The sequence below is a fragment of the Natator depressus genome, chromosome 9 (assembly GCF_965152275.1).
Source record: "Natator depressus isolate rNatDep1 chromosome 9, rNatDep2.hap1, whole genome shotgun sequence".
NCBI classification, from domain to species: Eukaryota; Metazoa; Chordata; order Testudines; family Cheloniidae; genus Natator; species Natator depressus.
Window position 1 is genome coordinate 78,826,625 of NC_134242.1, and position 22,268 is coordinate 78,848,892.

Here is a 22,268-nt window from a genome sequence, read left to right on the forward strand (position 1 = left end):
ACATGCTGACCCACAGAGATGACTCATATTTGCACTAACTCTGTCCTCGGCTAACATAAACAGGGTGATACCATCAGCCCCCTCCACATCCACCCTTCCGCCACTAGTCAGCAGCGCACATTTGCAGTCACTTTGTAAAGCTCCTACTTTGACAGGCCACAGCAGACCAAGAGATATTATGGCCATGCTTGCAACATTTGCATTTCTTTTAGGGTTGCCAGGTGTCCAGTTTTCAACTGGACCTTCCAGTCAAAAAGGGACCCTGGCAGCTCTGGTCAGCACAGCTGACCAGGCCACTGAAAGTCCAATTGGCTGCAGCAGTGCTAAGGCAGGCTCCATGCGGCTCCTGAGAAGTGGCGGCATGGCCGGCTCCTAGGCAGAAGGGCAGCCGGGGGAGGGAGTCTCTGTGCCCTGCCCCCACCCGCCGGCACCACCCTAAGCAGGCTCTGCAGCACCCATTGGCCTGGAAACCGTGGTGGGTGCAAATCTGGGGCACCACGGCGAATTGGAGCTGCGGAGCTGGCACTCCTCTGCCTAGGAGCCAGACAGGCTGCTGCTTTCTCTGTCCCCAGGAAATGCTGGGGCAGTGCTGGTGCAGCTGCTATTTAAGGGGCCTCCTGAGGTCAGCGCCTCCTGGAGCCCCGGTGAACTGCATCAGCCAGAGCCCACACTCCAACCCCCTGGCCCAGCCCTGAGCCCCGCTCACACTCCCAACCCCCTGCCCCAGCTCTGCACCCCCCTCCCACACTCCAAACCCCTTGGCCCCAGCCCAGAGCCCCCTCCTGAACCCCAAACCCCTCATCTCGAAGCCCTTACCCCCATCCCCAACCCTCTCACCCAGCTCCTGCACTCACCCAGCACTGGGGTCCAGCCAGGAGACTGAGAGGAGCACGGGCTGGGGCCAGGGGGTGGCAAGGAGCCCACGGCGGGCAGGCTGAGAGGAGCAAGTGGTGGGCAGGGGGAGCCAGCGCGGTCTTGGGATCAGTGCAAGCAGAGCAGGCCAGGGACCCTTCTGAGCATGGGCCTGGCTCCATGGAGCCACTGGAGCCATTGTAATCCCAGCACTGCCCAGGAGATCCAGGCTCTGAGACTCGCTGCCATCAAGTCTTTCTTTTATTTTGCAGTGTAAACATACAGCCATGAGTACCACCAGCACCGTAGGCAAAAGTCCTTTGTACTTGGGCCTTTCCAGGAGCAAAGAGCCCTCAGCACCAAATCTGTTCAGGGAGCATGGGCATCAAAGGCTTCTGATTAAACTGAAGCAAATTCATTCATGAGATGATTCAGGGTTCCCTGGGACCACAAGCCAGCAAATGGAGACTGGTGTCCCCCCTTCATTTGTCCTCTTTGGCAATAGCCTCCATCTCTTCATCCTACATCGGGATGAGGAAACTTTTTGGCTTGAGGGCTACAGCTGGGTGGGGAAATTGCATGCAGGGCCATGAATGTAGGGCTCAGGCAGGGGGTTGGGGGTGTGGGGTGTGGGATCGGGTGCGGTGTGCAGGAAGGGGCTCGGGCAGAGGAGGGGTGCGGGATGTACAAGGGGGCTCAGGGAAGGCGGTTGGGGTGCAGGGTACAGGAGGGGTGCAGGGTGAGGGCGCCGGACCGGCGCCGCTTAGCTGGAGCGGCTCCGGGATGGCAGCGGGGCTAAGGCAGGCTCCCTGCCTGCCTGCCCTGGCCCTGTGCCACTCCCAGACGCAGCCAGCACCACGTCCCTGCAGCCCCTTGGATGCGAGGGGGAAGCAGAGCGTTCCGTGTGCTGCCCTCGCCTGCGGGTACCTCCCCCAAAGCTCCCATTGGCCATGGTTCCCCATTCCCAGCCAATGGGCACTGCGGGGGGCGGTGCATGCAGGCGAGGGCACTGCGCAGAGGCCTCTGCCCTCCCTACCAACCCCCGGAGCTGCAGGGACGTGGTGCCGGCCGCTTCCAGGAGCAGTGCGGGGCCCACGGTGCCACAGGGGTGGCAATCCCGTGGGCTAGATCCAAAGCCCTGATGGGCCGGATCTGGCCCATGAGCCGTAGTTTTCCCACCTCTGTCCTAGGTGAGTCAGGAGCCTGGCTGAGTAAAATACTAAATATCCAGCTGTGCAAGACCATATGCAAAAACCATGAGTTTGTCTTCAGCTGCCTTCTGCAGAGCTCCACTTGTGGGCTAAAGGCACCTGCACCGGAAGTGTCTGTTGAGCAATGTCCACTGGCCTCGCCCTCCCTGCATGGAGGGTTCTGAGGGTATGAAAAGGGAAGTGGCCTCCACATCATCATTCTAACCACCACAGGTGCAGCGAGCTCTGATTGTATGCAGCATGCTCCCTGCTTTCTTCCTCCGTTTTTCTTTTTCTGCCCTTTCGGGGGTTAGTTTTGTTTGTAGTTATTAAGATCATCAGTGAATTAGATGCAGATTTCCATGAATCGCAAATGCTGGTTATTTACCCCCAAATTCACATTGATGTCATGGGAGCATTGTACGCAATCCCACCATTTATTAATTTATTTATTTAAACTGAGCCCTTGGCTTTTATAGAATCATAGGACTAGAAGGGACATTGAGAGGTCATCTCGTCCAGTCCCCTCCACTCATGGCAGGACTAAGTATGATTTTGTGATATTCCCACCCTTCCCTCAGCCAAAACAGTTTTCATCACCAGCGGGAACCAAATGCGCGGGAAACTGCTTTCTGGTCTGATGGGAAGCGGAAAACATACCACAAGGTTTTGCCTTTTGTGAATCCAGCAAATCACGTGTTGGGGGATGGGGGTAACTGGCAATGTCACTGCATGAGGAGAAAGAAAAGGAGGACCTGTGGCACCTTAGAGACTAACAAATTTATTTGAGCATAAGCTTTCGTGAGCTACAGCTCACTTCATCAGATGCATGCAGTGGAGAATACAGTGGGGAGATTTATATACATAGAGAACATGAAACAATGGGTGTTACCATACACACTGTAACGAGAGTGATCAGGTAAGGTGAGCTATTACCAGCAGGAGAGCGGGGGGGGGGGGGGGGAGAAAACCTTTTGTAGTGATAATCAAGGTGGGCCATTTCCAGCAGTTGACAAGAATGTGTGAGCAACAGTAGCGGGGAGTTTCTTCACAGCTATTTAGCTGCAAATGCTCACATGGGGCCAAATCCAATGCCCATTGAAGTTCGTGGCAGTCTTTCCATTGGCTTCAATGGGAGTTGGAGCAAGCCCATGCCAAACACAGGTAGCAAATTTGTAATTTTTGTAAGTCACCACATGGTCAAGACACCAATATTAACTGGCTTCCCTGCTACCACTTGGCTGATACTCCAAAACGGCCACTTCTAATCTCGGGCATTTTGAGACAGCCAATAGGAACTGACAGTTGAAGGGACCAAAATATTATTTCTATCTTAATTATTGTGAGACCAATTCTCATCTGTCAGTCCCATAGAAGGCTGATTTAGGCAGTAGGCTACCATGCCATCCAGTGCCTTGATTCAGCCAGCATGCCACACAATTCACATGGTAGAGATAGTATTAGCTCCTATTGGTGCAAAAATAGTGACTGGAGGGGGATGGAATTGCATGGCAGCTGACAAATCGAGATTAGGATAAAGGAAAGGCTTGCTGGAGCCAAAATATTATTATAACCTACATTTTTGTCTGGGAGAATGACTTCCTCACTGAAGATTTAGTAAGTATGTTATCTGCAGTAGTTGACCCAGCTTTGATATCTTCCAGCAGAGATAAATTTAATAACACAGCACTTATAGAGGGCTTTTCATCTTCCGAGTCCTTTACAGACATTAACTAATTAATCCTTGGGGAGCATATCACTGTTACTAGTATCTCCATATTTACAGCTGGGGAAACCAAGGCAGAGAGGTGAAATGAGTTGCTCAAGGCCACAGAAGAAGTGATTGTCAGAGTTGAGATTAGAACTCAGGAGCGCCAGGCAACCAGGCCTAGGCCCAACTCATTAGAGCAAACCTTGTGGAATAGTTCTTGTAGGCTCAGAAAGAGAGTGGTGCAATATGTTCTCTGGTGTTCAGTCTAGGCAGCTGTGGCTGTCTGCACACAGTGAGTCGGGCCCCATGACTTTAAATTGACACTGCTGGACAGCCCAGTGGCAGCTAGAACACTACCCACAGCCCTTACTGTCATTGTCTGGCTCACTCTAGCTCTAGGGATGTTAGGATGGGCTGTTTTTCTCTGCTATCACATCTTTCTGGGTGTGTCAGAGCTATTTAATTCATGTTCCATCTATCACACAGTGGCAGTTATAGCCCCTGTTTTCTGTAGACTGCCCAGAAATAAACAAAACCCCTCAAATATGGGGCCATATCCTCAAATGGGTGAAAATCATCCTCACTCTGGTGAAGTCAGTGGAGCAATGCTGATTTACACTAGCTGAGGCTCTGGCCCATGACATTTTAGGAGTTTTTTTTTTTAATAAGAATTGTACTGCTTGGGTGCAAAAGAACCAGAAAATGCTGAAAACATTGATAGTGCTAAGAGATGCCATGACCTGGTGTGCCAGGGAACTACTTACAGTGGTAACTCAGTCAACCTCTGCAGCACTCCTCAGCTTATGGACCGCTCAGTGAGAGAGGATGCAAATACATAGAGGCCTGGCTTCTCCCATGAGAAAAGGCCACAACTTCCTTCAACATGTAGCCCTGGTAGTTGTCTATAGATGGATTTCTCCTCTGGGTATGTCTACACTGGAGCTGGAAGGTGTAGACATACCCACTGATGGAGCTAGTGAGCAGTGTAACCGCACTAACATGAGCAGCAGGACGGGCTAGCTGCCCAAGTATTATCCCGTCAGAGACCTCCAGGTATAAGGTTGGGTGGTTAGCTCCACCCACTGCTCATGCCACCATGGCTGCGCTTCGATTTTTAGCATGCTGGCTTGATTAATGCAGGTGTGGGTATGGCTACTCCAGCTGGAAATTACACTTGCTGGCTCCTGTGTAGACATTCCCCCTGGGGCTACCTTCTGAAATCAGAACAGAGGCTGGCTATTGGTCAAAGCGGGACTGATCCATATTGAAAGGCTGTATGCTAAGCCATGAAGGGACACCAGAAAGACACCAGTGACAGTCACTAAGGAAGGGGAGTTGTGTAGCTGTCAGCCATGAACCAACAATGCTCTGCGCCTGACCAGAACTATAGAGCAGGGACAGAGCAGACCATCTCAATTGCCTCAGAGAGGCAGTGACTCATGTACCTCAGGCCCATTTTGTTCAGATTTCGAGTGTACATTTTTGCTCCCTCATCCTCCAGACTTACTGGAACCATTCTAGTGCAAGGTTCAGCTATAGCTGTTCCTCCCAGAATCCCTGCTGCCACCTCTGACCTATCAACAAACCCAGGAGAACAGCTCTCCCAGGATGTCTCTATAGTGGATTTTCTCCCAGCAGCCCTTGTCTCCCAGGCAGCCTTTTGGGTGGTGGGCCCATCTCTGTGCCACCAGCCAGGGAGTACATGTGCTAATGGGGACCGTGGGTTATTTTTACTATGTACACATCAAAGGAAACAGACTTCTCACCCTAAGACCCTTTTCCTGGAAAGGCAGCCATATTCTGAATGGGAATGTGACAGTCCTCGATCCTGTCAGCCAGCAGCTAATCACTCAGTTGTCACCTGCTGGGTATGTGGCCTCGAGCATGGACACAGGGAAGGGGTGCTGACAGCTTTCAGCAGCAGCTTGTGGCCCAGCTTTGAAGTATAAGTAGGAGAGCACTGAGGGTGAAGCTGCAATGAGCCAGACCTGTTGGCTCGCACATGGGAAAGTCACAGCATGGAGAGAAAGTTTTTTTTGTTTTTTTTTGGGGGGGGGGGGGGCGGGGCGGGGTTTATGGTGGAAATAACCAGAGCATTCGTGCATCGCCAGTGACTAAGGTGATGTTGGTTATTTTATTTACCCCTTCTGAGGTGTGGCACTAAGGCAGAAAGCATATTCCAACTTCCCTAATACACTCAAAGGACTCATGGGGCAGGAGGGCAATTTCAGAGTAATGCTAGAGACTCCTTCTCATGTGCTTGCAGCCACCACAGCACTTGCAGCTCCAAGAGCAGGAAGCCAAGGCAAGGAATCAAATGTGAATCACTTCCAAATGACAGCACAGAATAGAGGCTAATGCTGGATTGTATTTGCCATGTGGGCCTGAAGCCTTGTTCTAGTGTCAGGACCCAGTACCGCAAGTATGAAGTGGAAATACTCAGCTTAGAGCTAGATTTCATAGTCACCAACCACTGTTCAAGTTGCTTGCATCCAGGCCCTTCTCTAGTGCTGAAGTACTTCACCACACAACGCAGCAACATCCTTGCTCTGTAGTGACCCGGCCCTCTACCAGTGAGTTGTGCTATACATACACCACTACTCACTGCTAGGGGAAAGGAGCAGGAGTTGGGACAAAGGACAGAAGATGATCAGTGCAAGGTGTTGTCTCTCTTTCATTTCCAGGAGGGCCCTGTCAAGAACTGTATTTCTTCACAAAATGCCTCCCACTGCTTTGTCCTTTGCCCATTTCTGCCTGCCTCAGTGCAGCGATGAGACAAAGAAACACGACTGGGAAAAGGTTGTCATGTAGGACACTGTGTGAGGGGCTGTATCGCATAGGGTGCTAAATCTGCAGTGGCAGACTAGACCCTCATCAAAGTGACTCTGAAGCCCTGATGCTGCATCACGCTCTTGTAATGCTGAAATAAACTTGGGAACTTCCAATCGTCCTGCTGGGAAATTGAATCTGACCTACTGGTGTTGGGCTGAATGGGTAGGAAAGACCTGTGCAGGGCAATGTCTCCGTAAACCCAACCCTACCCTACCCCTAGTCTCTGCTAGCTGTACTTTTTCAGTGATGCTGTCCTAAGGGAAAAGCAGCAGAAATCAAAAGCCTATTGTGGATTTTTGGAAGGTGTCAATCTTTCATCCTCTGTTCCACATTACCTAAAGGACCTGGGGTGATCTTCCAGCAGCCAAAAAGGGCTGGATGGGACTCACTTCAGCACTCCTCCAAGTGCAGCCACAGGCGTTGCTGCTCTGTGAAAGCCTTCTGACATGGGTAGGTGTTTTGAGTCATGGGATGTGAATTCAGTGCCCAAACTGGAGAGGAGATTATAAGAAGTGGAAGAAGATCAAGGGTGCAGAGTGGGGAGGGTGTCCTAAAAGGAACTGAGGTTACATTCCCTGCCTTGTTTTATTATCTCTGTTGAAGGAGCTGGTGATGCTGCTGTACTGAGAGTGCTGCCTTGTGTCCAGTTGAAACCTACAAGAATCACTCCTCGGACTGTAGCCGTCAGCCTAAGTCTCTCTCTTCAAGTAACCGCATGGAGCTGTTTTTAGCAATGTTGTTCTGGCAAGTCAAGTTTTATGTTTAATGACCCTGACTAAAGGTCTGTGATCAAGGGGGTAATTTTGCTCTGGTTTTACTAAACTTCATCAGTAAGGGCTTGGTGTGGCAAAGCAAAACACAAAACCAAGGCTGAGAATCCAGATTCTCACTCTAGCCAAAACTCAGAGTTTGGAGGTGCAGATAAATAATTTGGTTTGGCCCCATCTTAGTTCAGAAACAGATTCCACATGATCAGATTATCTATTCTACCTTAAACTCCTTACACTTGAATAGTTGAAGTCCTGGTGTTCTAATTAATCTAAATCTAAGTATCTTTACATTGTGCTAAGTATCATTATTAAAAATATTAATGCTGTGCACCTGGAGGGGATGTGATTGGTAGGAACATGGATTAAAAATATGGAATACTGAAAAGGTCAGAATTCTAGAGTGTTAGTCACCAGGGTTCTAGAATGATAATTTTCTTATTCCCATTACACTAAGGGTCTGACATAAAATGCATGATAAAAGCAAGAAAATTCAACCGACGAGCAGAAATTCCCTCCTTAACTCACCCTACTGCATTTACTGTAGCACACCATACAATAGCATTGATGTACAAACTCACTTTCAGAGACCCCTGCAAATCAATTCTATCTACTTGGCTGAGGTTAGGGGTGTATATGTGCGATGTGTTATGCTGCCTGAATTTTCGTGATGGTTTGGGTTGCTGAAGAACCTACGTAACAGTAGCGATATGGAAGACACAGATTCATTTTTCTGAGGGATGTTTTGTGAGGGAAGGAAAGACTTTTGTTATTATTAAACCTTTATTAGTAGTACATTTGTGCCAACAACCAAAAGAATCCACTGAAGCAAAAGAACATGGGCCCATAACATGCAAATACTTGAACGTGCCTCTGGTTAATGCATGTTGGGGAATAAGGAACTGGACCCCAACAGCCTCTGCTGTTGCTGCTACCACTCCCCAGCTCCTTAATAGTGGTGACACAATCCAAAGGTGTGGTTTCCTCAGGCAAATACGGGAAGAACCAAGTGCAGAGGGAGGGGCCAGTCTCTTGCTTCTCAGAAGGCCCCTATTCTGCACAGTCCCAGGACTGCTGCTAGAACACAGCCTAACTGCTTTCAGCTATCAGGTCATTCCTGCTCTGCTCCGAGCGGTTCCTCAGAGCAGCTCACTTTTGGATTATTAGCTCAGTCGCAGCCATTCCCTTTTACTTGCTTGCTTTTGGGGACTATCCAGGATGGAGCTTTTCAAAACCAAGCAAACTGTGAATGACAGGGGTATAATCCCATCTGGACTGAAGGTGACCACATTAGGCACTAGGCCCAGTAGACACTTAGTAAGACAACACTAACTACCTTTGCCTCATTCTTGGGACATCACCAGCAGCTCTGAAAATCAGTCTGCTTCTCTTTAGGCACCTAACTCTTGGGCCCAAGCAAAGGATTAGTGGTTTTGGGTGCCTGAGCTGATTTTCAGAGAGTGCTGAGCACCCATGCTCTGAAAATGAGGGCCCTTTTGCGGGTCTCCAGTTGGGTACTCAGAAACCCAAAATGGATTAGTCACTGCTGAAAACCCTGGCCCAAGCCAGAAAAATGTGGCTTTAAAAAGAAAAACCAAACAAAAAACCCCTCTGCGTGCTTCAGGTTCCCCTTCTGTACAATAGGGATGATACCACTTCCCTAGCACACTGGGAGTATATTGTGAGTCAACGTGCATTGAGCAAGCTGGATGGAGCCCTATTATTATAGTGGGGTTTAACTTGCTTCAGAGTCTAAAGAAGTCATGAGATTGAGAGTCATTCTGGTGAAGCATGTTGTGCTGTCATTACCCTACATACACAATTCATGCTACAACCCGGTGCAGTATTTTTGCCTCTTTTTGTATCACCTTCTCAGTATCAAAGCAGCAGCTCAAAACACCCTGCAGGCCACCCAGGCAACGCAGGGCAGAGCATATTTCTAAGAACAATGGAATCTGTATAGAAATAACAGAGGGAGCGTAAAAACAAAAATGCCATGAGATGCAGGTGACAATGAGACTGGATTATTTTACCATTGACAGTATGGTTGGAAACATCAGGTCAACTACAATAAGATCTGTCTAGAATCTTTGCTATTTGAAGGAGTTTGGCTAACTTTTTTGTTCCATTTTCTCATGTAAGTGCTGCTGGTTTCCAGCCTGGGCTGTGCCAAATCACTGAGAGAAAGGCTTTTTTCATTTTATTGACAGCTCATTCAGGAGCAGGAGGCACTGGAAATCTCACCAGAGAGCCTGTTCTTACATGCTTCCCAGTTTCAAATGGTTCACATCAGCATCTAGCAATCTGCAATCTAGCAATCCCAGCCAAACCAGGCTAGGTGTTTGAAATCAGACATGTGAAGAAGCAGATTTATGGCAGATGTCAGGCACCAGACAATTTGAAGGAAGATGCAAGAAACTCCATACTAAACAGATGTGGAAAAATCTGCCCCTGAAGAAGGTTTTATCCTAATCTCTGAAAGATTATCTTAAACCCTGAAACATGACATTTTATCTCCCTTGCACTACTCTTTTATTAGCATCAACTATAACAACTCTGGACATTCTTGTTATTCATATAAATGTCTAGCCCCTCTTTGAATCTTGCTAAATTCTTGGCCTCAATATTATCTTGTGGCAATTAGTGCCACTGTCTAATAATGCATTGTGTGAAAAAGTACTCCCTTTCATCACTAAAACATATCGCAAGCATATGGAAGTGTCTGTGATGCTGATAAACAGTTTCCCATTAGCTCATTGTTTTTTGATTGCCTGCTAAATGCATTGTGAATTTGAAACCAAATCCTTACTTCTGAGAGAAAGATTTCTGAATGGAAAACCTGAATATAGACTTCAAATGTCCATGTGGCTTCAGTTGCAAGTTTAGAAATTTCACTCAAACATATAGGGTACATCTACACTGTAATCAGAAAGGTGACTACAGCATGTGTCTATATACCAGAGCTAGCTTTGGTCTAGATAGCTGGAATGCTAATATCAGTGAAGCCAAAGCAGTGGCCTAGCTGCTTGAGTACACACGGGGCATTTCTACACTGCCTCTGGGAGTGAGTGTCTTAGCCCAGGTCTACAGACTTGTGCTAGTGCATTAAAAAGAGCTGAGTAGATGTTGCAGCTTGGGCTTTCAAGTCTAAGGGAGAGTGAGGGTTATGCAGGCAGTGTTATTCACCCTAGGCTGCTGTGGCTTCACGGCTATTGTTATTTGAGACAGATCCAAGTGATCTTGGGTATGACTACACAGGCTGCAGTCACACCTCTGACTGCATCTTAGACATGGCAATCAAGAGAGAATCCAGGAGGTAAAATATATCTTTTAAAACAGCAACTGCATGTTCATGCCCCAGATCTCCATTTCTTTCATTGTACTATCAACCACATCAGGAAAACAAATTTAATTGGTCTAGAAACCCAGTGATTAGCCTTTTATTTTTGAGCTAGAATGTGATACAATAGTGGAGAAAGGAGCGAATATTTGGAGAAATTAGCAGTTAGTGCACATTGGCACAAAAAGTTCATATTTATGGAAAAAAATCCATTTCTGTGTAAAATGGCAGAATCCTGAAGGTTACCCATCCATTGCTATTTATCAAACTAACTTAGACTATTTAATCAAGCTGATGCATGCAGTTATGATTTTATGGTACTAGCGTTCCCCCAACTATGTCAGAATGGGAAGTCTCTCTACAGTTAAGTAGCCAGATCCAGCAAAATTCGCCATTCACAGTAACTGTTGGGATGTCCTTAACTTCAAGGAAGGGAGAGAATCCCCTGTGTTTACTATGGCCCTACTTCAGCAGAGCATTTAAGCAAAACATTGAGGTGTCTTGTTGAACTTCAGCGGACTTAAGCAGGTTCTTAACTCTAAGCATCTGCTTAAGTCCTTCAAGTTTAGCACATGTGTAAGGAAGAGCTTTGCTGAATAGGGATGGATTCTGAATCAGGGCCTATGTGACCTAATGCAAACTGGTCACAAGGCTCAATGGAGACAACAAAATATAATATACTTAAAAAAACACGCCTAAATCTAAGGGAAGGCTTTGTGCAGGTGCCAATGCCAGTTACTAATATTATTATTTGCTTTGCTTTCCCACTTCCAGCTCTCTCCTCATGTCAGCAACCTCCATGGGGACCTGGACAGTCAGACCATCCATCGCCTTCTTAACACACACCTGGCAGCCTAGACGTGATCTGAAAAGCAGACAACAGAATGAGCTTCATACATTTTTATGGCAAAGGAAAGAGCCCACTAGTTCCCACCACCAATGCCCATACCATTTCGTTTGTCTCCAGATTCATACAACAGCTCAGCTATCAAAGGATGGAGCTAGCACTACCCTCTCCCTCCCCCAGAAGAAGGAGATTCTTAAGACACGTTCGTAATAGAAAATAAATTACACCCTCTGAGTAACTGGTGCCTTATAAACACTAAGAGTCTAGACTATGAGGAGCGAGACAGAACGTTCCCAGTCCAGAAAGTGGTACATTTCTGTGTGCCAACTCCAACAGGCAAAAATGCTTACGTATCAGTGAGTCCATAGGCCAAATCCAGCATGTCCAGCTCCTCGTCTGTAATGGCATCCAACTTTTGAAAGACCTCCTCCTCAAAGATGAGGTGACACGTGGAGCAGGCCAATGTACCTTCACAGGCACCTGCAGGAAGTGGGAGGGGTCAGCACAGTGCATCAGAGAACAGCAAGGAGGGATAGTAGACACTCTTGAGGAACTGTGAAAAGAGGTGGCCCTGCCTATACCCAGGCCGAAAGTACATCAGGAGAGGTTTCAGAGGGAAATCAAGGAGCCAGTCTTGCTACTAACACATTTACTGACAGCCCCGCACCTCTTATCCAGAAGGATCCCAAAGCCAAATGAATACATAGTTGAAATATGAACATATTTGATACATCCAGATAAATAAATAACTTCATTAATACAGTCCATGGGGTGCCAGCTAGGATGGGAGTTGCACAGATATTGCCACTCTGGCCCTTTAAATGAGACAGGTATGTGAAACCCCTGCACCCCGGACACACACATACTCACTAACGACCGTGTGGCACAGAGAGAGAGGAGCTGGCACCCAGTTCAGCGATCCGAGTTTGACCCAACTGCAGAACTGATGATAACCAGAACAGTGAGTGACGTTGCCAGACCATTGCAAGCGCGTCTTCAGTCTCGCAATTCCCTGCATTGTTTATTTCACATTTTGTGTTTGACCCTTGGGAGCTTTATTATTGCACCTACCAAAGCCATCGATGCCCAGGTTTTGATTAACTACCACTTCCAGCAAACTCTCCCCTTCTTTGGCTGTGGCCGTGAGTCTCTCTCCATCCCGGTTTATAAAATGCACCGTCACTCTGTCCGCAGAGCTGTCAAACAAGTTACAGGAGGTCAGTGCAAGCTGGGCCACTGCTACCTATGAAACAGCTGCCGGCTGAGCAGGAGAACGAGGCAGTGATCACATGAAGAATTTACATAAGCACCCAGCTTCTTGAAAGGCTACAATGCAGTTGCATGAAAGTACCTACACTACGTATCTTCGTGTGTCAGTCCTTGCCATTCACTGCACAGGGAAGGGCAAACTAGAGCCATTCAAATCTGAACGGACACAAACTTTACCCCTTGCTCAAATGTTTCTAAGAATAGACATGTGGTTAAGGGTGAATGAGCATACCTGTGTATGGGCAAGGGGTGGGAGACTGTTGATTTAAACCCAAAGAGCTTGCTAGACATTTGCTATTGCTGGGAGAGGGGGGGCCTCTCTGGGCTAATCCTATATGGAGTGAAGTGAGGATACTGCATGGTAAAGCTGCTCAAGATTAGATTTAAATTATGCAACAGGGGCTCGCTCTTTTTTTCCCCCAGGAGGATTATTTGCTAAATGCTCCATTTCTACTCTTTGTTAGTTCAACCTCTGAAAGAGTCACCGAGAGCCTTGATAATACACTAAAAGCTAAATTCATCCTCATCATAAGGGGGATACAGCTTTTAGTGTATGAATGGAAATCACCCCCTTTTTCACTAGGCTAGATTTGGCCCTAAAACTCTATGTGAAGGTGAAGGTCCAGGGACTTTTCTGAATATGCCCATTCTGGCTGGAAGTCTGCATAAAACTCACAACCCATTTCAGCAGGGATGTCTACAACAAATCAGCCTAGGTACGTTGCCTGTAATATAACTATTGCATTATAGCAATAACAATAGATCAGACCCAGCAAGCACTGTGTAAAACCTGAGATGGGTTCTTTCTGCCTCTGCTTAGGATATTCTGAATTGCTGGTCAAAAGATGGAGAGGGATCTTCTCTGGATATTAAATCACCCAGCCCATATGCCCTTCTTTGCATCAATGCAACCTAATCGGATTTCTGTTGGCTGGAGAAAAGAGACCGGGAACTATGGAGAATGTAGTATAGAAAGGGGGATCACAACAGAGGGCTATCAATTAAACACAACTGGTCCCCAAACCTGCTCTAAAACATACACTTGTGACTTTACTTGGGTTCCCCAGGGTATGCCATGGCAGGAAACATTCACAGTCTTTGTGATCTATAAACTGCAAGCACAAAAGCTTCATCATATGGAGGTCCTAAAAGTCATATGGGTCCCATTAGCATTTCTGTGGCTCGTGTATTTCTGCTACACATCTCCTATGCAAGAACAGAGGCAGGATTTTGGTAACCCAACTGTGCTTCCCACACAGTGCTACCTCCCAATACCTAAAGGGTGGCCAAACAAGTCAGATAAAAAAAGACTTTTTTGCCCCAGGCTTAAACAGAACATTGCTAACAATTGCATCGCTGAGGGTTTTCACAGCTGCCTGCGCTGCTCTGGGCTCCTCCTGGAAGCAAAGCTGTCGAGACACCCCAAGAGAAGCTGGCTGCATGCTGGCTCTGGAAATCTCATGAAACAACCTGTTCTGGCCCGGTTTGGCAGATCAATTACATCTGAATTACAGATGCTGAACTTCACCATCTGCTGAATGCTTTGAGGTTCAAAAATCACTACAGTAAAACGTCAGAAACCTCATACCCCAAAGTTACAAAATCAGGACCGACAGTGCGAACGTGACAGGTGAGGGGCTCCGAAAACAACATCCAAGGGAGAAGTGGAAATCTCAGATGAGGTGAAATCATTCTTGCAGAAGGGAATTTGCAATTTAAATTGACAGCCCAAGAGACCTAAGTCCTATAGTTATCCACAGAACAGGCCTGCCAACACTGACCTAGAAGAACCACCTCTAGGGAGGAGAGGAAAAGATCAGCCTCTGTATCTCATTCAGTCCTTAAGAACATAAGGACAGCCATCCTGGGTCAGACCCATGGTCCATCTAGCCCAGTATCCTGTCTTCTGACAGTGGCCAGTGCCAGATGCTTCAGAGGGAATGAACAAGGCAGGGCAATTAGTGAGAGATCCATCCCCGTCATCCAGTCCCAGCTTCAGACAATAAGAGGTTTAGGGATACCCAGAGCATGAGGTTGTGTCCCTGACCATCTTGGCTAATAGCTATTGATGGACCTACCCTCCATGAACTTAGCTATTCTTTTTGAACCCAGTTACACTTTTGACCTTCACAACATCCCATGGCAACAAATTCCACAGGTTGACTGTGCCTTGTGTTCCTTATGTTTGTTTTAAACCTGCTACCTATTAATTTAATTGGGTGACCCCTGGTTATAGTGTTATGTGAAGGGATAAATAACACTTCCCTATTCACTTTCTCTATACCATTCATTATTTTATAGAGCTCTCTTATACCCCCCCTCAGTCATCTCTTTTCTAAGCTTTTACCCTCTACACCAACTTTGACAAGAAGATGGCCAATTCATGCCACCCATGTGGGGACATCTGTCAAGAGGTGCACTGGTGGCCTAGAAGCATATCACACCACCAGCTCTCTGAGCCGTTCAGAACTTGATGGACTGACAGAGTGGCACACTGAATACAATGGCATCGTTCTGCATAGCACCTCTGAACGGGGACCTGCCCATACTCCTGTGAATTCAAAAGGCAGGAATTGTCTCCAAAGCCAACAGAACTTCACAGCAGCTCAGTCTCCCTGGTTGACTTTGCAGGTTGCTCTCTCAGCCCTCTAGAAAGGGATGTCACCCATCTAGCAGCTTCTGATACATTCCTGAGCAACAGAAGTGTTGCTGCAGCCAGGTGGCCTTGCTTTTGTCGTTGCTGGCATCAGAAGAAGGTTTTTCAGCCTTGAGAATGATGTGTTTGTTTAGTAGAGAGAATTGGCCAAGCCTGCAATCCTCTGGTTTGCCCCTTTTACAAGGCTGACTGAAACAGCACCCAGTTTCTCACAGTCAGAGTAAGATTTAAAGTGAGCAAAACTCAGCAAGGCCACATTCCTGGAAGCCCAAGGGACAAAGAAACAAGCAGTGACGCTCAGATGTGCTGGGAAATTATAACACAGTCTACCGATTTCTTAGCAATACGTCCATAGAGTGCAAGCACACAAAGTCAAATGACCCAAGTGTATACCAAACACTCTGAAGTTTCCAGTGTAGCTGCCCTGAAGGATGTGCTGAAGGATGTGCTTGGCTGAAGGATGTGCTGGAGGATGTTGGATAGTGGCTGTTCATAAATCCCATTAAACAGGTTTATCGCTACAACTCCTTTCTCTAAGGTCAGATAAAGTGGCATATTGTGTTTTCCATTTTGCTGGCTGGGCCCTTTTTCTAGATGGGTCTTAATCTTTGCTAGCAGATTAAAGCCTACTCAGATCACATTTGTTTGGAAGAACTACAAGTTCCCTTTCTTTTCCCCAGAGAAATTAACACATTACCCTTCCACATTACCCTTAACACAAGTGGAGCTCCTTCAGAACCAGTTAGAGAAGATACCATCAGAACTGGTGAGAGACTTGAGGTAAAACTCAGACCCACCCAGAAACTCTGCATTTGATTCTGCATCCCTTACTCTCACAGAATAGCACCATTTACCTCAGGAGCCTCCCTTGTCAAGCCTGCCCCCACAACCACCCTGCTTTGCCTATATTCCCCAGCCTTGTTCCCCATTGGTCAGCTTCTCACACAACCTCCTCCATAGCTATTCCTGTGCTGCCCCCCACATATGGCATGACCTCCTTGAATAAATCTGCAAGGCTCGTACCCTGCCCACACTTAAGTCCTTAAAGCGCCACTACTGCTGTGCTGCTTACCGTGAGCGAAGTTGCCTTCTATCTAAATTGCCTTTGGTCCCCTTTCCCTCACTAGTTGCCCTTAGACAGTGAGCTCCTTGGAGCAGGGACCATCCTTCTCAAGTATTTGGAAAGTGCCTGCACATCATGGGCAATACGGGTAATAACAAACCACACTAAATTAGAGGCAGGCTTGCAGCACTGGGCTCTATGCTTTCAATTGATATTCTGCTTTTAAAGCCACCCAAGGATTTGGTGCCAGTGAAATACCCCTTCCCTAATCCAAGCCCATTGGCTCTTTGCTTTTGCATCAAATATAAATGCTTTGATCTGATTGTAGGGGGTTGACCTGTTGCTTGTTTGGGCCCAATGAGGCATACTCTGAGCCCTGGGGGACTTTCTTTCAAAAGTGCAGAAAGCAGCTGTAAGGCAGTATACCTGACCTGCCAGATGCTGCAGTGCTCAGTTCATGCCTGATTTAAGACATTTTTAACAGCTAATCCAAGGATGGACCCCCACAGTCTCCAAACTGCTTCTGGGGTCTGGCCCTGGGCTGGAATTCTGCAAAAGGAGAAGGAAGTGATTTTTACCTTGTGAATTTAAGAAGAGCTGGGTTGATAGGAATGGGCCTTCTCCCAGTCCTTATTCCTCAATAGTCTCCACCATCCTTTAGCTGGCAGACTCATCATTAAAAGACAGTCCTATCAAAGAACAGGAGCCTCTCTAGAATGTGCTATCCTAAAGTCCTTCTGCATGAAGAGCTCACATGCTCGAGAACCGCCATTGGTTACTGTTCGGTGTAGTACCATGACCGAGAGGTGGGTTTGCAGCTTGGTCCCTGCCCTACAGTGCATCCCTGAGTGGAAAGTGAGGAACCGATGTTGCTCAACAGTGCCCCCTGTGGCCGATTAAATAGAAGCTCTTATTGGGATCCATCCACTGGAAAGGCAGACGGCTCCAGCATGCTTGCCCAAGAACTGTAGAGGGATGAAAAGATTGGGAGATCCTTAGGGGCAAGGGGAAAATGTAAATAAATGGAGGGATCCATCCAAGAGAAAACAGGGAGAATTTGAAAAAAAAAAAAAAACAGAACACCCAACTTGTGTTCCTGTTTGTATGTTAATAGTGTAACAAACCCTACAGTAATTGTGGAGTCAGCTGTATTGCCCCCAAGGAGGAGTTCCTGAGAACCTCCTGCTCCCAGCTGCGAGGGTGACAGTCAGTGCAGTGCAATGTGAGGTGCTGGCTTCTGGCTAGGAAGTGCACACTCTGCTGCCTGCAGATGCTGTCAGCCTTACCAGCTGGGGAGTGAAGGACAAGGTCGGAATCCGAACTCACGTGGCTGTAGCTAGAAGCCTTGGCCAGCCACAGGCCATGTGTTGAATACATCCTTCAAAAACCCACACCACACTACACTAATAAAACCCTGAGGGGATATCTGTAATTCCTTAAACCCCACTGGCCTTTTTGGAGAAAAAATGGTTACTGAGGTGAAGTATTTGACATCTTTAGGACACATAACATGACCTCACCTTTCCCTCAGGTGCTGAAATATAAACCATCCTGCGGCATTAGAGTATGTAAAGCTACCGTATTGGAAAATGGGTCCTGGAAGCTGTCATCGCACACTGGGAATCCAGCCCTACTGGCAGTGACGGAGTGTATTTATTCTCTGATGGGTTGTCATAAATATAAAGGGAAGGCACCAGGTGCCAGCGAGGTTACCTTAGCTTCTTAACCCTTTACAGGTGAAAGGATTTTGCCTCTGGCCAGGAGGGATTTTATAGCACTGTATACAGAAAAGTGGTTACCCTTCCCTTTATATTTATGACATGGGTGCTTGGACGCAAAGGGAAAATGATGCAAGTCTCAGACCAATTTCTACCAAACAGGGGTCACAAAAAACACAGTCATGGTTTGCATTAATTGGCCCCCTTTTTGGCTGTCTGAGCAGAGAGGCTGAGGAAGTGCGGTTCAGCTGGACTCAGGAACCTGGCTTTTCCACTGACCTGCTGTGTGACCTTGTCAAAGCCACTGCATATCTCTGGGCCTCTGTCTCTCCCTCCACCCCCAAGGTACATAAATGTTGCCACAGTCAGAGAAATACTAGAACCCAGCTAGTCCCCAGCATTTGCTGGAACTCACTCAGATCTAAATACATGAGGTACACATGCTGAACTTGCCCTAAGTGGCTACCCACCCCCCACTAAATATTACCTACTGTCCCAATTCAACCCCCTGTCGACTTCTCTCCCTTTAGGACACCATGTACAATAAGCTAGTGAGAACACAGGGCAAGAACCATGCACAGATTCAGCATAACATCCACCCCAATTGTCCCTCAGGTGGCCTTGCCTCTTTCATTCTAGATACAGGTGAAGCCCTACCTCCCACAGACCGGGCTATTCACGGTGCCATTCTCACCTAGCTAGGGGATTGATTGCTATTTATTTTAAACATGCTCTTTTAAACTAATTTGTCTGTCCCACCCCTGCACCTCAGCAGGCTGAGATAGAGGCACGTGGCTCCAGGTAGATGGGGTCAGACTGTCTTTCCTGAAAGGTCCTGGAAGAAATGAGGTAGAGTTGAGTCTTTTGCTTACCCTGTGTCCCTTGGGACATCATGGAGCCTGTGTGTGGAGCCGAAGCTTCTCTTTGGCTGCAGGCTGACAGGTGCCTGATTGTGCTCCGCTACTCTGAGGCATTGAAAAGACTGAACTTTGCCCAAATTAAGTCCGTTTAGCAAGGTGCGGATAAGCTGTGGAGCGCACCGGGCCATCATGCTAGCTGAGTCTTGCTTTATGTTTCTTCGTTCTTTTTTTGTTGCAGGGCTAGCTAGCTTCTGAGGTATAAGTACAGCTGAGAGAGGGGAAAAAAAAAAAAAATCTAGGACAGCCTCCCTGTGGAGGAGGAAAGAGGGTGTATCCTGGACCTTACTACAGTCCAACCCACTGGTGGAGTTTTGTAAGCAGCTGTAATGTGCAACCCCTGAGCAGGTTAGGACCCCAGCTGATCACACTTCACTATTCTTCCCAATTCTGTTTCATTCTAGCAATCAAACAAAGCCATTTTCAGACGCTATCTTGAGTACAATGCCCACCTTACAATATGTATGTCTGTCCTATGGTTTGAAACAGTGGACTGAGACTTGAAATTCTTGAGCTCTACTGCTGTCTCACCAAGTGTGTCCCCTCGAGCACTTAGACTAGTGAGCTAGGATTCCTGGATTCTATTCCTGATTCAGATGCTGTATCACTATGAGCAAATCACTTCATCCCTCTGTGCCACAGCTTCCATTCTATAAAATGGGCACCTTTACCTACTTCACAAGGGAGAGGAGAGGCTCAATTAGTGAATGGTTTTGCAATCCTCAGCTGCGAAGTGCTACGCAAGTGCAGATTATTATCCTGGTCATGTAAATGCACAGGGAATTTAGTACTGGTGATAACCCTAAAGCCTCAATTTATTCCCAAAGCAAGTATCGTCATGGCAGCAATAGTGTCCTCTACCCCATAACAACGCACCTCACCCTGACCTGAAAGAGACCCGCCACTATAGAGGAGAGGCAAGTCCAGTCCTGGGCTGATCATTTCAAAAGACTGAATTATCCCTAAACAAATCTGAATAATTTGACAGTTAATAGAAATTTTTGTTTTAATTAGGTTTATCTATATCATAATATATACATTACTATAGAGGCATTATTAGTTACCATTATTACGGATAACCTTTTAAACTGGAACTGTCTAGGGCTCCCACATAGGTTTCAGAAGAGGATAGCAGCAAACCACCCATCAATCCCAAAAGGAAGAGACATTAGGAGGTTTAGTCTAGATCTGGACAGAAAATGGGGGCTGGGGACAAAAATTTAGAAGCAAAAATTATTTTGTTTGTTTTCAGTGGAAAAAATTGACTCTGTCAAAGAAGTGAACATTTTCAACCAGAAACGTCTTCGTTTTGGGGTTTTCAGTTTTTCCAAACATCAACACGTGTTGACAAAAGCAGACACATTTCATGAACAAGTCTAGTCAGTCAAAAACTCCAATAATCTGTTGGGGAGAAAAAATTAAGGGACCATTTCCAAGCAGCCAGAATTAAAACACACCATTTAAATCATTTTATTGTATTGCTCTCAAGACTAAATTGAAGGTGGGGAGAAGCTTTCAGGGAATGACATGAGGTTCAAAAGAAAGAAGGTCCCCTCCCTGAGGTCTCAGAGAACCCACGATCTCTTGAGGTATCTGCCCTCCCCGTGATGTGCCTGTCCCATCAGTGAGAATCTCAGACATTCAGGGTTATTTGATTCCCATTCAGTGCTTTGGATCCTGTTCCTGCTCCTACTGATTTTAACAAGAGAAGGATCAGCACCACTCTCTATGGGTATGTCTATACTGCCATCACACGGGTGATGCACCCGAGCTAGCTTTAATCTTGCTAGCTCGGGTAGTGGATCAGCGAAACTGTGGCAGCATGAACTTCAGCATATGCTGTACAAGCGCAGCCAACTACTCCCAGATAACTACGCCTGGGGCTAGCGCTGAAGCATGAGCTGCCACGTGACTCTCCTCTGGGACCCAAACTAGCTACATTAAAGCCAGCTCGGGTAGGGCTACTTGAGCTGCAATATCACCCTGTGATTGTACTCTAGAAGACATCCCCATATATGGGGGAAGGTGGGAGGGAGAGAGAGAAAGAAACAAAGTGCTCTGTATTTGATTGACAAATGATCAACAAATGCTTGAACTCAACAAACTCAAGCAGCATAGGATCCTCCGCTGCAAGTGCTCTGTTGGATTCATCTGGCGTCAACAATCCCCAAATCCTCTCTCCACCTTTCCCCTCTCACTGTGTAATGCACACATCAGCCAGTAGAGGCCCCCATAGACCATACAGGAACAGATCCATGACAAAGAATACACTGACCACATCCATGAAGTGAGCTGTAGCTCAGGAAAGCTTATGCTCAAATAAATTGGTTAATCTCTAAGGTGCCACAAGTACTCCTTTTCTTTTTGCGAATACAGACTAACACAGCTGCTACTCTGAAACCTGATGACTGAACATGGTTCTTTTCTCACCCCACTGACCCAGATCAGGAGTTACTCCCTTGAAGTCAGTGGCAGAAAACCAGTGTGAGTGAAAGGGGAATCAGGTCTTTCCCTGTAAAACTTAAGAGGGGGAGGTGGCAAGTCAGTGATTAGTCCTGTATTGATAAGCATTCTCTATGCAACACACAGCAAGTCTTAATGCCTTGCCACAATGGGGACACAGCTCAGAAGCGCAACACCACGTCACCCATAGGCAGCGGGTATAATAGGGCAGGGGAGGCTAAGCCTCCCCAAACCCAGACTGTGGCCCCGCTCATGCTCTGCCCCGAGGTCCCACCTTCACTCCTGCTCTTCCCCAAAGCTGGCGGAGGCTCAGCTCGGGCCTATGGAGCTCAGGGCTTGGCCAGCCAGTGGCTCAGGCTGACCAGCAGCCAGGGGCTGCTCAAGGCAGCCAACGGCCCGGGGGTGGCTGGCTGGCATTGCGGGAAAAGGGGAGGCCAGCATGGCTGGGGCGAGTGGGCGGGCTGATGATTGGGTTGACTGGGGCGGTTTAATGCGCCTGCAGGTGGTCCAGGCAGCTGGGGCAGGCAGGTTGGTGCTTGGGACAGCTTGGCCAGGACTCTTCTGGCCACGGTGGGGGGAGCTTGGCACTCCAGCAGGCAAGGGGGTGTGGAAGGGGCAAAGCCGGGGGCTAGCCTCCTCAGAG

At 47.4% G+C, this 22,268-nt stretch overlaps 1 protein-coding gene across 1 annotated transcript; it reads right to left on the reverse strand.

Annotated features, from left to right (window-relative positions):
- Positions 1 to 10,744: 10,744 nt before the first annotated feature.
- On the reverse strand, positions 10,745 to 19,391 carry LOC141993594 (adrenodoxin-like). The gene is made up of 4 exons (XM_074963143.1): positions 19,118 to 19,391; positions 12,611 to 12,735; positions 11,890 to 12,019; positions 10,745 to 11,557 (listed from the first exon to the last, which is right to left on the reverse strand). The coding sequence occupies exons 1-4, from the start codon at positions 19,294 to 19,296 to the stop codon at positions 11,440 to 11,442; spliced, it is 552 nt and encodes a 183-aa protein (XP_074819244.1). The 5' UTR covers positions 19,297 to 19,391; the 3' UTR covers positions 10,745 to 11,439.
- Between the last annotated feature and the right edge of the window lie 2,877 nt (positions 19,392 to 22,268).

Excerpts from the sequence above, each read along its gene's own strand:
- LOC141993594 (XM_074963143.1), bottom strand. The coding sequence starts at position 19,296 with ATGATGGCCCGGTGCGCTCCACAGCTTATCCGCACCTTGCTAAACGGA. Across the intron at positions 12,736-19,117 it reads GATGTCCCAAGGGACACAGG|CTCTGCGGACAGAGTGACGG; the intron begins GTAAGCAAAAGA and ends CTTGTTTGACAG. Across the intron at positions 11,558-11,889 it reads GCCTATGGACTCACTGATAC|ATCACGTCTAGGCTGCCAGG; the intron begins GTAAGCATTTTT and ends TCTGCTTTTCAG.